Genomic DNA, 16,446 nt, shown 5'->3' with positions numbered 1-16,446 from the left:
GCTCTTCAATATCTCTTCTCCCCCTCCCCCAACGCCGTCCGCTGCCCACTAGCCAGCGTGCTCAACTTACCGCTCTGTTCCACAGTGGTACGCCTTCGATGTAATAACCTCCATAACCTTCTCCAACACCCTCGGGATGGTGCGTGAGGAACGCGACATCGACAACATCATCGCCGCAATCGAAGGCCGTCTCGTCTACAACTGATACATAACAGGCCAGAACGATGGCTTGAGGCGGGTGAGGAGAGGTTGAAGTTGATAGAGAGGAACTTCCTGGCTGTAAGTCGACGCACACATTATCCACCGGTTGTCGAATTACTGACAAGCCACTCAAGTTCGGCGCCGGCGCACGCACATGTCTAGGCAAGAACATCAGCATCCTCGAAATGTCCAAACTCATCCCGCAATTATACCGACGCTTCGATTTCGAGTTGACAGACCCGAGCAAAGAATGGACTCCGCACGACTACTGGTTCGTTCGACAAACAGACTTAATCTGCACCATCAAGCGACGCCATACCTCATCGACAAGATCATCATAGCTACAGTACACCCGCATCGCTTATATCGAAATGAAGAAACTCTTCTCCCCCTCTTGCGGCTCCACGTGCGCCCTCTTTATGATGGGATCTGCACAGCTCACTCTGATGCGTTCCACCGTAGCCGGACTGACAAGGCTCAGTACATCTTCGCATCCATGCTGCTTCCTCGCCGCCTTTAGCGCGTCCCTAATCGCAAAGAACACCGCGCTCCCGAGGAATAAAGGCGGTTCTCCAACTCCTCTACTCCTCTGTATGGTTCGCAGGTTCTCCCAATTGACATCCTTGAGCAATGAAATGTTCATCTCTTGAGGTACATCCCTGAAGCCAGGGATCTTATACGCCCCTGGACCTTTCGTGAAAATCTGACCACTGCCTCTATGCCAGAGCGATTCCTCCATTGTGAACAGGCCCAGACCTTGGATGAAGGCACCTTCGATTTGTCCGTAGTCGATGGCGGGGTTGATGGAGCGACCTACGTCCATTTTCATGTCAGCGCGGAGGCAGGTCCAGTCTCCCGTCAGAGTGTCGATTTCGACAGTGGCCGCAGCGACGCCTTGAGTGAAGTAGAAGAACATTTGGCCGGTATTTGGGCCCCAGACGTAGCCTGGTGGTTATTAGTACGGGTGTTAAGAAAGGAACGGGATGGACTTACCGATGTCAGGTGTCTTGTAGAAGCCGTTGGCCGAGAGATTGACGCGGTCGAAGTAGGCGGCATGTGCGAGCTGCTTCATGGTGGCGTCCTTGCCTAGCTTCTCTCGATATGGTGCGAGTCGTTCATTCAGTTGAGCGCAGGCGTTCCAGATGGCATAGCCATTGAGGTCGGAGGAAGCTGATGCGGCTGTCGAGGATGTGTTGGCGACTGTGTTCGTGGCGGTCTCGGAAATGAAGACATCATCTTGGGAGACACCTAATGCTTCTGCAGCGATCATGGTCATCTTCGTGTGCAGTCCTTGTCCCATTTCTGTGCCACCGTGTGCGACGAGGATGCTGCCGTCGTGGTATATGTGGACTAGAGCGCCAGCTTGATTGAGAAACAGCGCAGTGAATGAGATACCGAACTTGGTCGGTATCAGAGCCATGCCGCGCTTCTTCCACTTGCTCTTCGCGTTGAAGGCTGCCACTTCTTGCGTCCGACGCTCCCAGTCGCATTCTTGGCGAAGCTGATTCCACATTAGAGGTACGTACCAGTCCTTGAGCTCCTGGTTGAAGTGCGTCTTCTCACCGGACTTGTACATGTTTATCTCTCTCAACTCCTCGATCGGCATCTCCAGACGATCTGCCACTTCCTCCATGAAGGATTCGCATATGAACATGCCCTGCGGTCCTCCGAATCCGCGGAACGCAGTATTGGAGACAGTATTCGTCTTGCACACTCTTCCGCGCACGAACACGTTGGGGATCTTGTAGACTCCATCAACGTGACTCAGTGCTCTGTCCACAACAGCTGCGCTTAGGTCCTGACACCAACCTCCATTGTTGAAGATGTCGCAGTCCAGAGCTTGCAGCTTGCCGTCCTTGTTCACAGCGACCTTCCACCTCGCCAAGAATGGATGCCGTTGACCAGAAGTTAGGATGTCCTCGTCACGGCTCAGCATCATTCTTACAGGTCGCCTGGTCTTCTTTGCTGCAATCGCGCAGATACCTGCCACCTGGATAGATCTAGTCTCTTTCCCACCGAAGCCACCTCCCAGACGCTTGACTTTGCTCACAATCTTGTTCGCCGCTACGCCCGTCACTTGCGCAACGTATGCTTGCGTCTCTGAAGGGTTCTGCGTCGAGCTGTAGATCTCCATCTCGCCATCCTCCGGCTTAGGTATGGCTACAGCTGCATTGGTCTCCAGATAGAAGTGCTCTTGCCCGCCCATCCGTGCTATGCCGGTAAATACGTGGTCAGCTCCGGCGAACGCTCTGTCAACATCGCCATTATTGATGTAATGATAGTGTTCGAAGAAGCTGTTTGCTTCTATCGCCTCTTCCATCGTGAAGATCGCTGGAAGCTCTTCGTAGTCCACTCTGACAGCTCGTGCACCAGCTTCTGCTTGTTTCGCGGATGTGGCGAGCACCAAGCCGATCGGCTGACCAGCTGTAAATACCTCATCGACTGCAAAGAATGTCTCATCACAGTTCGGGGCACCCCAATAATTGGCTTTAGGATCCGGCAAGTCGTTGTGATCAACATACTCGAACACTCCTGGGACGTCCAGGGCAGGGGAAGCATCCACACCTAGGATCTTGGCATGCGCTTTTGTGCTCAGTACCAGACAGCCATAAAGCTCGTTCTTTTGCACAGGGATATCATCGGTGTACTGTGCTTCGCCTGTGCTTTGCTTCATTGCCGCCACATGTGGTTGCTCCTTGCCTATGACTTTCTTTTCGTAAGCGACGCCAGCAGCATGGTCCTTTCTGCCTTTCGATATCTCTCGCTCAATTTCCGCAAGGCAGTCTTGATCGATCTCTGTACCTTCTGGGTTGAGCTCGGCCAATATCTCATGATAGAACTTGTAGAAGAAGCCGAGAGCTAGTGACTTGCGATATGTTGCCATGCCACCCGGAACACCGAAGCGTAGATCGAAGTCTTGTTCGAGGGCATTCATGACACCTTCTAATGTCTTCGGATCTGTGAACACTTTGCCCTCGAGGAACGCCATAGCTTTTTTGGCGCCCACAGTGGTAGGAGCCATTCCGCCGTAGACAAGGCTGCAATTCCTGACGACATTATCGTCATCGAGATGCACGCGGAGCGCAGCGTTGACAATAGCAATATCATCATCTTTCCGTTTCGACTGCTTGTACGCTCGCATGTATTCGCCCTTCTCATTGAACACCGGTATCCGTATGCTGGCAATAATGGCATCTGGAGGAAGCGCCGTGACTCGGTAAGCCTTGAAGAAGTCTGTCATGGGTATTTCGATGGTCTCGTCAAGCGACCGTGCTACGATTGTGGCATTCGTCGCCAGAAGCACTGGATTGAGATCTGATATCGGTGAAGCAGTGGCGAGATTACCAGCAGGTGTGCCAACGTTTCTGATCTGACGTCCAGCGAAGTATCTAATCTGCTTGTTGATCGCAGAGAATGGCTGGCCCCTTCTCTCGCCGTAATGCGCCACGGCATCCACGGCAAGATACTCCAAATCTGTCAGCGTGATATTACCACCAATCTCGACGTAGTCATCTTCAAAATTGCATTGCCTCAGCTCTGGAATGTCGCCAACAAAGACAGAGACAGTGTACTGCATAGCTTTGAACTTCACTTCGATTTGGGTTTCTGTGCTGCCTCCTATAATCTTGGCTGATGGATACGCACTCTTGATCTCCAGTAGTTGTTGCAGTGTTACAGGCCTATACCACCGCTTACGCTTATTGCCAAAAGCTAAAGCCTTGTACTCATGTCGTCTTAGCGGCGGCGGGAAGATCAGCTCGGTGTCGGGGTTGTATTCGATGAAGCCAGGCGGCGTGAAGCGCTTGATTGGCTGACCATCATCTTTGGCACCAGCTTGACAGCATCCCTTTGCTCCGTCTGTTTGGTCATCCATACAGCATCCACCACCGCCATTGCTTGTGGACTTTCCACAGCCTCTTGCTGAGCTGAAGGTCTGTGCTGCGTCCAGGATTGGACGGTACCCGGTACATCTGCAGAGGTTGCCATCGAAGGACTCCTCGACCTCGTGTTCTGACGGACCGTCGGTGTTCCTCAGTAAAGCATACAGGCTCATCACTATGCCTGGCGTGCAGAAGCCACACTGACTTCCATTGCCTTTGGCTATTCGCTCCTGTGCTGGGTGTGGTCTCTTCACATTACCAATGCCTTCGACTGTGATGACATGCTTTCCGTCGACTGACACTAGAGGTGCCAAACACGCATTCACTGACGCATGGTATATCTTCTTGGTGGTCGGGTTGTACTGGGATACCACCACAGTGCAGGCACCGCAGCCTCCTTCTGCGCAGCCTAGCTTCGTACCCGTCAAGCCAATGCCTCGAAGGTACTCTAGTAGTGTGACCTCTGGATCCGCAGTATCGAGCACGACCTTCGTGCCGTTTAGATAGAAGCGCAACGTATCTTCGTACTGCTCGGTGACGGAGGAGAGGTTTCGTTGCTGTGAGGGCTCGACGGCGGGTTGAGGATCGACCAGGCCGGGTGCCATGTTGGTGTCGTCCTGTTTGATGTTTATGAGCAGTGCTGCGGTATCGGTACATGTAGTAACGTTGTGGCGAGGTCAGACATGCCAGGAAGTGCGCACATAGGCTGTATGACGGTAGAAAGGAAGCAAGGTGTGTAACGATTACTATACCAATGCCGGGCTACATGAAGCTGAGTTTCTCTCTCATCGCATCGTGAAGCAAGACGCCAAACGCCAAATGCGTGCTTATCGTGCTGTTAGTTCTACATGATCACACATCGCCTCCCGCCGACGCGTGCAAGCAAGCACATGGATGTGGGTACTGCAGGCGGACCCCGCTACCATACGGCCGGCCGGTTCACGCAAACACCAACATCCACCTCTTCCTCTTTGGTCATCTTAGCGAGTGACACAGATAGTTCAAGTTGTTGTAACTTGTAGGGCTTTCGTCGCATGAGGTGTCTGGTCCTTGTGTCTGACCAGCTTGGTGATGACAGAGCGTGCTGTGTGAAAGAAGGAAGGCGTCTTGGTCTTGCTAGTCTAGAGCAGCAGGCGAAGTCCGATGTCTCTTGTACTCTTGAGAACCGCGGCAAGGAAACCCTTGGGATCCTATGTCGAGACTCCAGTAGCATTGATCACGTTGGTATTGTATCTGCGAGCTGGAGCTACTGCAGGTAGGAGGTACCTCTCGAACACGTCAGAGCCCAGCCCAGCTGCTCACTGCATCACGCACAGCACTACGGCCGCACCGTACCGTCTGAGATGCCTGTCTCCTGCCCAGCTCAGCCACTCAGCAATGATACTCGCCCTCCGACGGCATGCGGTCCGTTGCCTTAGACTGGCCAATTCGTGCTACCATCTCAGAGTCAGGTGAGAGCGAGAAAGGCTCCACCTCAGAAGGACAACACATGTGGGCGATTGTACCTTTGAAGTCACTGTGGTGCTTTGTATGCTGTGTACTCACTGTGCCGCCATCTTGATCGCATAAACTTCGAAGACCATAGCTGGCGTCACCCAACACTTCAGTCAGGGTCAGGGGCCCCAACGCAGCCGAACCATCATCATGGCCTCAACATCCTCCTCTTCCACAGCGGTCGCCTCCGAAAGCGAGCGAGCTCAAACAGAAGCCCGCGCAGCAGTCATGGCCTCTCTGCAATCCGCAGGGTCCAACCATGACGGCCAATTTCAACGCAGAGCTGCGGATCTTCACGCCAACGCTGCGGCCATAGCAAAGCAGGAGGCCGAGGTCAAGAAGCAGTCAGCAGCACTTGCCAAGGAGAGCGCGAAATGGCAGAAGGAACTTGACATGGCCACCCGAGGTGTTAACGAGATTGGTGATGTGCAGAATTGGGCGGAGATGATGGAGCGGGACTTGCTGGTATTGGAGGAGACGCTCAGGCTGGCGGAAGGTGGCGAGGGACTGGAGAGTGCGAGTGGTGGGAGTGCGTGGCGATTGTGACCCCGGCAACGGTGACCATGCCCTGAATCTCATCATGCCGCAAGCTCAGAGAGGATGGAAGGCCATGAGAATGTTGTAGTCACATGCCAGAGCCCTGAAGACTACAAGGTATACATTGACGTCCTACACGGACCTTTTGACAACGCTTCTTGGCTGGGTGGCTGAGTTTATAGCCTTCGGTGTATCCTCAACGCGGCACACATCGACGACTTCAACGAAGGCTGCAACAGCTCCTCGTTGAACGCATCAATGCGTCCGATTCTTGCGCTTGGCCAAGTCCTGTGGCTCTTTGGCCAACCTCTTTTGCCTGCTTGCTCGACATGGCAGAAGTAATACGACGTGCGAGACTCACATGCTTCAAGTCGGATGACAAGAACTCCTCAAAAGAATCTGTCAACGCTGAAATGGCTGATTTCCTTGCTCTCTCTTTCACTCTGCCTGCCAGTGCCAAAGCATATATCGGGGCGCATGCCGTGTCTTCGGCGACAATGCCTGCCCTCGAAGTCCGCGAAAGAGCAAATTCCCACTCCTGGAACATCTAGATAGAGTCGTGACCACTTTTGCATACGTGTGATGCATGGAAGTACCTTCCTACTTCGGCAAAGAGCTCTGTTCACGCGGTAGCCTACCTTCAACGGCTCTCGAGGACATGCCAGTCTATACTCTCAAAAATGCCAGGCCGACTTCAAGACCGCATCGCCCTCATCACAGGTGCCTCCTCAGGTCTCGGCCGCTCCATCAGCCTCCTTTTCGCATCCGAAGGTGCCAAGATCTGCTGTGTAGACCTCTATGACAGACCAAGGAATGCCACTAATGTATTACTTTCCGATCTTTATGATTCCTGACTGACGCTCACAACCTCAGGCCTCAACCCAAAAATCCGACGACTTCAACAACCGCATCGAAGGCGAAAGCACAATCGAACAACTCCACCGCCTCCATGGCGAGGACCGAGCGATCTTCGTGAAGGCAGACGTAACGAAAGCTGAGGATGTTGAAGCCGCCGTAGCAAAATGCGTCTCTACCTACTCCCGCCTCGACATTCTCCTCAACAACGCCGGCATCTCCGTCGAATCAACCCACCCCACCCCACACGGAATTCACCAACTCTCCGAATCAGACTGGGACCTGACCATGTCCATCAATGTCAAGGGAGTTTTCTTAGGCTGTAAGTACGGCATAACCCAGATGTTGAAACAGGACTTGTTACCAGGAACGAAAAGTCGAGGGTGGGTAGTAAACACGGCGAGTGTACAGGGGTTGGTGGCGTATTTCAATACTCGTGAGTTAAAGTCCGAAGGGATTGCGGGATGGACTGATAAGGAGAGCAGCGGCGTATACAGCCTCGAAAGGGGCGGTGGTGCAATTGACGAAGCAAGGTAAGTTCCCTTGTCAAGGTCTTCTGGCGATGATATGATGTTGTGTTGACGTATTGAGGTGTGTAGTGGCCCTGGACTATGCACCGCATAGAATTCATGTTAATGCCATTGCACCTGGGTTTCTCAGGACGATCGTGACGCAGAATCTGCAGAATGATCCAGAGTAGCAGGCGGAGATTGATAAGGCTCATCCTTTTGGAGGTATGGATTCTGACGTCAAAGTTGTGCTCATAACTGACAGGTCCAGGTATGGGGTCGACCGAAGACGTCGCTCGGGCTGCTTTGTTCCTGGCTAGCGATGATGTTGCTTGGATTACTGGCGTCAGCCTCCCTGTTGATGGAGGGTATACGATCATGTAGGACGACTCATATGATATCGGGAGAAGGGGCAACCACTATGAAATTTTTGTCATTGCTCTCATCCCTTTTGTCTCTAGTGACCGACCATATCAATCCCTTCCCCCCCAAGGTCTTCCCGGATGATACTCCGTCATCCGCCACCTCTTCCCTCATGCTATCATTTGGAGTTAAAGATTACCAGAAGCCTCGCTGAAATGCTTCGACTGACGATGTTGCAATACCATGCATGCCTCCCGTTCTGACGAGATGTCCCAAGGTACCCAACCCTTACCCCAACGCCGCGAAATGCCGCCCAAATGCAGGAACAATGATGTCTGTATCTCTATCTACAGGGAATAGAACCAACTAGCAAGCAAGCAGTATGTGTGCATATACAGGAGGAAGTCCCGTGGTCCATTGATCTGTAGTTGTGTGCGCCAGAAGGATCCAGGTTCAACCCGGATCCCGATCTATTTGTTGTGTCGCGGGGCTGGCGCGATGCTGGAAATGCTGTTTAAAGCAGAAAGGAAGTCTTGTTCTTCGTGACCATCTTGGAAGCCTAGTTCGCGTTCATAAGCGCGCTAGGCGAATCTCGTACTGAGCCTTTATCTCCAGGGAATCCAGGATCGCTTCGTGTTCGTCGATCTCTTGGTCTTCTTGAACTTCTTCGTGCTGCCGCCGTCGTAGTTCTCGGCTTTGCACCCGTGCATGAACGAGTTCTTTGGAAAGTCGTAGTCGGCTTGGTGCCTGTGAAGGGTTAGTATACCATCTGGCAGCTTTGATCTGAGGTAGGGTCATACCAATGTGTCAAATTGACATTTGCATACGGTTCCGGATGTTTCGCAATGTAATCAGTGGTCGGGTACCCTTGAGGATCGCAAGTCATCTCGCCGTCTTCGTCCTGGTAGATCCGGATATAGTCGATTCGCATGGTCGCTGGCATGAGACTAGCAAGTCCGGTGAAGTTGACTTGCGCGAAACTGCTGCTCATACCGAAGTTGGCAATAATAGTCATGGGCTCCTCAGGTATCACTCGTTGCCCAATGTTGCCATTTGGTCCGACGGAATTGCCAGTGACTTTCCAGGTTTTCTGGTCGCCAACATACCATGTGACGTAGCCATCAGCTCCTGGTTCGTACTCAAAGGCGTAGATCTGATAACCTTTGCCATCATACCAATCGTTGCTCAGTGTTGTCAGCGCGGAAACAGCTTGCTGGTACACGCCTCCCTGGTATGAGTTGGCAGAGGTGATCTGATAGTCATAGATCTCGGACCACTCGGCGTTGGGCTGGGAGAACAGATCGAACGGTGCCACTTGGAATGATTGTGAGGCATCTCCCACAGCTGCGCCCATTGGAGGGTCGAGATAGACCACCGAAGCCTCGATAGCATCGATCTCCGGTGCACTTCTGCTGTTACCAGGCGAAGGATGGTCTCCTCCTGTGCATGTACACGCGGGCAAACGCATTCCAGGAAGCCAGTTCAGACCATCTGGATCTGACTGATTGGGTGTGATGCCAGGATCGCAGGTGTCGTGGTAGCTGTATGGCCACATGCCATCTGTTGTCGCTGCATATCCTGGCCTTCCCAAGTTTCCCATCGCCCAGAAACCAGGCCAAAAACCGATGGTGTCACCACGTCCAGGCAGAGACATGGACGCTTCGAGATATCCACCCTTGAAACACAATTTGTTCCAGGATTGCAGCATGCCAGACCGGTAGTTCAGATTGTGATTCTGGAAGGCATCGAAGCGGAAGTTGAGCACTCCATCTTTGGTAATAAGCGCATCCGGGTCGTACCATTCGAGATCTTGAGTAACACCGTACCAGTAGTCCATGCCTTGGAAGTACGGATCGTCACCATCGTAGAACGTGCGCCCATCCTCGTTGAACTCGTCGCTGAAAGCAAGGACCTGCTTCTTGCCGTTGTCTCCAGTTCTCGTCTTCGCACTTTCGGGTGTGTCTGGGTCAATGAGCCCTTTCCGCAGATTCTTGAGCAGATCTCGATCACCAGCAATGCAGTCAGGATTGGAAGTGCAAGAGTCTCCTCCAGGATTTATCGCCGCTTGAACGAATGTTCTACGCGCTGTTAGCGTGACCGTTCTGTTTCCTCCTCCGCAACATACTTACAATATGGGGTATCCGATGAACAGAATCAATATTCCAATGGTAATCAATGCCAGACCTCCCACGTTCACAATGCCACGTCTGCTGAACAAATCGGCACAACTCAGCTTGCCATCCTTGTCGTTCGGATCGGGATTGTGCAAGTAGTCATCCTTCTCCACATCTTCTGGGAACAAAAGCAGGCCTGCCGAAGGTAATATGTTGTACTTTTCGCTGACAGTTTGTGTATTGACATTGTCGTCATCGCTGCCTGCTCGCGACGGTGCTCTCGAGTCATCGAAGGGCGACACGAACGGCCCACCGTAACGGCTATCTCTGCTACCCGCACTCTCCGACGACCAAGACGTTCTCCTGCTGTTGAAGCCACTTTGCGAGGGCGATCGCATGGGACTGTCTTCATCTCGAAACCTCCTCGTGTTGCTCTTTGACGGCGGGAGTAACAGCTCGGACGACTCTGCAGGCGTCGCCGCCGAGTATACTGAGTTGCTGCTTGAAGCAGCGCGCAATGAGGGGGCGGCGCCGCCCGGTCGGCAGGGTTGTGTCAAGGATCGCGAGGACTGCTGCCGCGACACTATCGGCCGTGTTTGTGCGTCGCCTGAGGCATTCGCCATGGGTAAGAGGTCATGGCTGCCAGAGTTTATCCGAATGTGCGGCGGGTTGTGCCTCTGCGGCGGCGATGTTGGGTCGTTGTCCATGGTGTGTGCGGTGTTGTGCAGTATGAAGGGGAGGGAGCGTGAAAGTCGGCGGGTGGAGATGTTGCAATATGGTAGTGACGGTCGCTTCGAATGTCAGTCAGTATGTCGTCGTGGTGTGTGCTCGCCGCCCGCGGTCCGCCAGTTCAGTGCCGTCTGGTCCAGTCGCACGCAAAGCAGAGCAGAACAGAACAGGAATCAGGGGCCGTTGTTGTTTTCCCCAAGCGAGCGTGGTGTGTGTGTGTGTGTGTGTGTGTGTGTCTGCGTGTTTGTGTCGTAGAGACAGTGGTACAGCAGCAGCAACAGGCGAATCGTCGAACTGGACTCAAACGGACACAGGTCACAGGGCAGAGTTGAGGAGAGACGCCTCCCGTTGCTACAAAAGAACTAGCTGGCGTCAGCTGGCTCGGGGCAGCGCGAGCTGGCAAAGATACATGTACTGTATCATGTAGGCCCACACTTTCACCTCGACGCGTCCTCTCCACCACCCACCACCCGAGCCAACCAGTCGATCGCACTGCACTCCTAGCTCTACTTTTAGACGCGAACGACTCCGCAGACCAGACTGTTGCTTGCTTGCACTGTTCTGCCAACTGCCACTCCCACTGCTCTGCCTGCTGGTTTTGTTACGCAGCCGTGGCTCTGCGTACATGTAGCTCCCGCTGGCGCACAGCTGGAGCATTCCCACGTCTCGAGGTGCAAGGATCGCAAGGATTTGAATTGCGCACATGTATGATGCACATTGCAGCGTACATGTATCGCCCCTCGGCGCCTCCCGCGCTCGCGTAATTCTTGCTGCAACTTGGAAGTTGCAACTTCTCTTTCAGCAAAACAGTCGACTGCACCCAACTCAGCCTTGTCACCTCAACGTATCAACGGACTGGCCACCGTCTGTTCGTGCTCTTCTGGCGTCGTAGTCGCCGCTGCAAGACATCCTCGACTGCAACACCCACGATAACGGGGGTATCACATTAAACACTTACGCTTTACAAGCGTGCGGCCACGCGACCAGGCACGCTGCGAAGTCTCTGCATTAGGCCATGAGCCAGGACTCCTGCTGCAAGGAACAGGCTGGCGGCTGAGATACTCCAGATCTTAGCGAGAGCTTAAACTCGCCAAAAGACTCTTCGCAGATCTCGTCTGACGCGAGTCAACAGCTGGTCGAGAAACGTTTGCATCGCGAAAGACGTTGTCGGCGGCATAGCAACAAGTGGCAAAACCATGGAAGAGGACCGTGCTATAGCAGACCTGGGACCGGGCGTCACCCCGACCACAGAGCTGGACGCGGATGCCGAAACCGTGCCGAAAGCACCAAAACGACGCTTCATTGGCAGGAAGGCTGCAGACGCCATCGCGGCGGCGAAAGCTGAATCCAGCAGCGGGACCATCGAGGACAGTGGTGCAGTGCAAGGTGAAGTCTGCTTGTTATCATCCTCGATACTGCAAACTGACAGAAACAGTCGCGCCTCGTCGGCGAGCACCTCGTGCATTGAACAATGTCCCAGATGACATACTACACGACAAGGATATCAACGATGCCATCGCGTTATTACCGAAGAACTACAACTTCGAGATCCACAAGACCATTCACCGCGTGCGGACCTCTGGAGCAACGAAGATTGCCCTGCAAATGCCCGAAGGTCTGTTGTTGTTTGCCACCACCATCTCCGACATCTTGTCACAATTCTGTCCCGGAGCCAACACACTCATCATGGGTGATGTGACATACGGTGCTTGCTGTATTGATGACTACACCGCCCGAGCTCTGGGTTGCGACATGCTGGTCCATTATGCACATTCATGCCTGGTACCCGTGAACGTGACCAAGATTCAGACTCTGTATGTCTTTGTTGACATCCAGATTGATGTCGAGCATCTGTTGGCGACTATCGAGCGCAACTTCAAGCCGGGCAGCACGATAGCAATGGTAGGGACAATCCAGTTCAATGCTACCCTTCATGGCACAAGCACTCAGCTTCGAGCGGCCGGTTACAATATGATCGTGCCTCAGATCATGCCGCTTTCGAAAGGTGAGATCCTTGGCTGCACTTCGCCACACCTATCGAAAGAGCAGAACGTGGACCTCATCCTATATCTTGGTGATGGACGATTCCACCTCGAGAGTGCCATGATCCACAACCCATCGATACCAGCATACCGCTACGACCCATACTCACGGCGACTGACACACGAGACATACGATCATGAGCAACTTCTCAGCGATCGAACGACAGCCCTAACACAAGCTCGACAAGCGAAGAAATGGGGTCTGATCTTGGGCAGTCTGGGTAGACAAGGAAATCCCCATACCATGACCTTGATTGAAAATCACTTGCGAGAGAGGGGCATCCCCTGGGTCAACTTGCTGCTCAGCGAAATCTTCCCCGGCAAATTGGCAATGATGCCAGACGTGGACTGCTGGGTGCAAGTTGCGTGCCCACGATTGAGCATCGATTGGGGTTATGCGTTTCCTCGTCCACTACTTACACCGCACGAAGCTTTGATAGTTCTCGGTGGACGCAAAGGTTGGGATGAGAAGGTTGATGAGAATGGTGGGAAAGCAGAGCGAGTATATCCAATGGACTTCTACGGGAGAGAAGGTCTTGCTAGAGTCAAGGCAAATGAGGTTGCTGTGAAGCAAGTTGTGGCCAGCGCGGCATGAACACAGCTACTATTATCAGATGCACTCTGTGTTTTGTCCAACCAATATGTGTACGTGACCATTTCTGGTTGAGAGACCGCCGTATTCAGCAGTCCAAAAAGCATTACGCGGCAAGCACGATCCTTGTAGTCCCACGATATGAATAGGAGAACTTTCTAAAAGCAGCAACGTCATTCTCCACCCCATCAAGCGAACCTCTTGTAGGGCCAGGCCTGGGCATTGATGTACGTACCGGCATGCTGCTGATGTCCTCAATGCTGTGCACGATACTGTCATGAATGCTGTGCGCGTTTGAGGACATTTGCGACGGCGTGGCAAAGGACGCAGAATGCACGACAATGACACCCATCTCCGCTACCTCCGTCGATGAATCGCGACAATGCCTCCACCGCCGCCGGCCTCGAACATACGCGCCTTCGTGCACTGGAAACAGCCCACGGTATACGCTGGGGAGGAAATAGAATGTATCATCACGTTCAAGAATGTCGCGCCAACACCGGGAAGCGCCATAGAGAATGGCGACAGGCTCAACCCGTCAGCTGCCAACGGAGCAGTCAATAGCAAAAGAGCTTCATACGTGCCGTCAGCTCCCCATAGCAGGAAGAGCTCGATCGCGCAAATCAAGCCACCACCTCTGTCCAGAGCGAACTCCGTGGCCAGCACGAAAGGCGCACCACCCGCACGAGGACACAGACCGGCGTTGTCGTTGAATGTGATAAGTGCAGCTTCAAGAGGCGGTGGTCTGAACCGCGCGCCCGTACCGCAATATGGGACCCCGAACAGTGCTGTCAGGCCAAGCAAAGGTCATGGCAGATCGCTGTCCATCATGTCTCTGGGCTGTGAGCCAGCCAGCGAGAGAACACCGACTGCACCGCAGAGTGCTGGCATAAGACCGATGAGGTCGCATGCTCGTAGTACGAGCTTACAACAACCACCCAGACTGGTAGCTCCGTCGCCGGCAGGTCTCATCATGCCATCTCCACGGCAGCCGTCGCCTTTATATGAGGCCGATACGCCTCCAGCTCTGCCGGAGGGACAGCCGATACCAATGAGACCTGGGCGGCGAAGACCGGGAACAGTGTCTGCAGATCACACACCACAGATGGGGAGGCAGTCGAGCTTCAGCAGGAAACTTGGGCACCACAGTCAGAATGGCAGCCTTAACAACTTCAAGTTCCCTGCGACACAAGCCGTGGACAGGAATCATCTGGCCAATCCTGAGCAGCCTCCCAAGCTTGCCCGAACTCCTTCGACCATGCATTCTGGCGGGAAGCGCTCGCTGTCCCCCAGGCCTACAGAAGGCTGGCATGCAGCAGCAAGTAACCTGAACCCCATCTCGCGTGTTATGTCAGAGACATCTGGGGAAGGCAGTCCGCGCACCAGCAGCGAGCTCTACTCGAGGAGTAACCACAGCGATGAGACGTTGACCTCCGAGGCACCGTCCGGCCAGCAACTTGGCCGATTGATCCCGAAAGGATTTCATTCACGGCGGCCATCGCGATCACCTCAAAGCAGACCTGCTGAGGCAGAAACCTTGATGATGGCGTACGCACAAACTTTGGGTCACTTTACGCTCGATGGAAGTCTCGTGAACACTGCACCTTTCGAAGAAGTGAAACGCAAAGGCGTTCAGGGTGGAGGTGGAGTCGTTGGTGTCGAAAGATCTAAAAGATCTTCTGGCTTGTTCGGTGCTTTGAGCTGGGGCAACATTGGCGAGTCTCTCGGAGGTCTACTTGGTGGCGAGGAGATGAGCTCAATGGCGCAGATGAAGGCGACGGTCGGGTCTAAGACCATACCCTTGCTTTCTACGCCCCAGAGTCTACTGTTCGTTGATTTGAGATTGGCTCCTGGCGAGAGCCAGAGCTACAACTACCGCTTTTCTTTACCGCGAGGACTACCACCTAGCCACCGAGGAAGAGCGATCAAAGTTGTATACAACCTGTCGCTGGGAGTGCAACGACCCGAAGGCCAGGCAGTGAAGAGGATCGAGATACCCTTTCGCGTTTTGGGCAGCTACGACACGCGAGGTGACACTCTCGGCCATGACTTGATGTCTCCATATGTGCTGCTGCAAGACTCGGCGAGGACCACAGCGATTGCTAAGGACCCTGCCAGCACGAGTGGGTTCCCTTCCTCCACGACCCAACCGAAGCCGAAAAAGAAACGGACGCCGAAGCAGGGACTGGAAGACTTTTTACGTTATACTGAGAGACTAATGGAATCGCCCAAGGATGCCAACGGGGTATTGCTGTCACCGACATCGCCAACATCACCCGCAGTCCTTAACAATACATCGTCTCTATCGCGGCAAGCAAGTTTTGCGGACATGGCTCCTGCAAATGCAAAAGAAGCCATCGATTTCGCTATACTACGATCCAACCTGGTGAATCGGTCAGGAAAGCAGCCTGATGCACAGAGTGTAAACCGCTTCAACATTGCTCGATCGGGGCAGCCAGTAGCAGTACTCGCAGTCCTACGTCCGTCGTATCGATTAGGAGAGCCCGTGATTGGTGTTGTGGACTTCACCGCTTCGGCGCCTTCAGCTTCTGCACCAACATACTCCGTCCTGGTGGAGCTCGAGTCTTCCGAGCAAATTGATCCATCCTTAGCTCTTCGTAGCAGCCATTCTATCAACCGCGTGACGCGAAAGGTGCATGCATCAACACGAGAAAGCTCCCTCTTTGCACGGCAAATCAGCTTCAATCTCAACATCCCGGCCAATGCAGCACCGACTTTCGAGACAACGGGAGTGAGTCTGACATGGCGGCTCCGAGTCGAGTTTACGACGCAACGACAAATTTCAGGTCTTGGTATAGAAGGCAGCAATGTTGGAGACGAGCTTTTGGAAGAGCTTGCTAGCGATGACAGAGGGACCACTTTCATAGCGAGGGAGAGGTTACCGGCTGATACTTTTGAGATTGCAGTGCCGTTGAAGGTATATGGCGCTGTCGGCATCGACTCGACGAGTGCTCAGCATGAGCCTCTAGTTGTGTAGAGTGAAATATGGAGAGGTCATGCTCGTATGTGATTAGTTAGTGATGTGTTGACCACGTTAACATGATCGTGCGCCTACAGGCTACATACATCCCTTGCATGGTGAATGAGAGACACAGCCGTTAGCGCCCG

At 53.5% G+C, this 16,446-nt stretch overlaps 7 protein-coding genes across 7 annotated transcripts; 4 read left to right on the top strand and 3 right to left on the bottom strand.

Moving 5' to 3' along the window:
• Positions 1-562: 562 nt before the first annotated feature.
• On the bottom strand, positions 563-4,687 carry CLAFUR5_01414 (Xanthine dehydrogenase; the record flags this gene model as incomplete). The annotated part of the gene is made up of 2 exons (XM_047900562.1): positions 563-1,146; positions 1,195-4,687. 2 exons carry the CDS (start codon positions 4,685-4,687, stop codon positions 563-565), a joined length of 4,077 nt encoding a protein of 1,358 aa, XP_047756154.1.
• Positions 4,688-5,453: 766 nt separating this feature from the next.
• On the bottom strand, positions 5,454-5,665 carry CLAFUR5_01413 (uncharacterized protein; the record flags this gene model as incomplete). The annotated part of the gene is made up of 2 exons (XM_047900561.1): positions 5,454-5,598; positions 5,628-5,665. 2 exons carry the CDS (start codon positions 5,663-5,665, stop codon positions 5,454-5,456), a joined length of 183 nt encoding a protein of 60 aa, XP_047756157.1.
• Positions 5,666-5,726: 61 nt separating this feature from the next.
• Positions 5,727-6,122, top strand: CLAFUR5_01412 (uncharacterized protein; the record flags this gene model as incomplete). Its single annotated transcript, XM_047900560.1, has 1 exon — positions 5,727-6,122. One exon carries the CDS (start codon positions 5,727-5,729, stop codon positions 6,120-6,122), a length of 396 nt encoding a protein of 131 aa, XP_047756156.1.
• Positions 6,123-6,793: 671 nt separating this feature from the next.
• Positions 6,794-7,861, top strand: CLAFUR5_01411 (Dihydroanticapsin 7-dehydrogenase; the record flags this gene model as incomplete). The annotated part of the gene is made up of 6 exons (XM_047900559.1): positions 6,794-6,937; positions 6,987-7,404; positions 7,454-7,501; positions 7,568-7,635; positions 7,669-7,702; positions 7,749-7,861. The coding sequence occupies 6 exons, from the start codon at positions 6,794-6,796 to the stop codon at positions 7,859-7,861; spliced, it is 825 nt and encodes a 274-aa protein (XP_047756159.1).
• Positions 7,862-8,445: 584 nt separating this feature from the next.
• CLAFUR5_01410 (uncharacterized protein) lies at positions 8,446-10,661 on the bottom strand (the record flags this gene model as incomplete). The annotated part of the gene is made up of 3 exons (XM_047900558.1): positions 8,446-8,587; positions 8,641-9,918; positions 9,970-10,661. The coding sequence occupies 3 exons, from the start codon at positions 10,659-10,661 to the stop codon at positions 8,446-8,448; spliced, it is 2,112 nt and encodes a 703-aa protein (XP_047756158.1).
• Positions 10,662-11,879: 1,218 nt separating this feature from the next.
• CLAFUR5_01409 (2-(3-amino-3-carboxypropyl)histidine synthase subunit 1) lies at positions 11,880-13,320 on the top strand (the record flags this gene model as incomplete). Its single annotated transcript, XM_047900557.1, has 2 exons — positions 11,880-12,069; positions 12,119-13,320. The coding sequence occupies 2 exons, from the start codon at positions 11,880-11,882 to the stop codon at positions 13,318-13,320; spliced, it is 1,392 nt and encodes a 463-aa protein (XP_047757308.1).
• A 379-nt stretch (positions 13,321-13,699) lies between these two features.
• Positions 13,700-16,315, top strand: CLAFUR5_01408 (RAB6A-GEF complex partner protein 2; the record flags this gene model as incomplete). Its single annotated transcript, XM_047900556.1, has 1 exon — positions 13,700-16,315. One exon carries the CDS (start codon positions 13,700-13,702, stop codon positions 16,313-16,315), a length of 2,616 nt encoding a protein of 871 aa, XP_047757309.1.
• Positions 16,316-16,446: the final 131 nt, after the last annotated feature.

This window comes from Fulvia fulva, chromosome 1, assembly GCF_020509005.1.
Source record: "Fulvia fulva chromosome 1, complete sequence".
Classification (NCBI taxonomy): Eukaryota; Fungi; Ascomycota; class Dothideomycetes; order Mycosphaerellales; family Mycosphaerellaceae; genus Fulvia; species Fulvia fulva.
The sequence above is the reverse complement of the archived record's forward strand: the minus strand, read 5'-3'. Positions and strand labels throughout refer to the sequence as shown.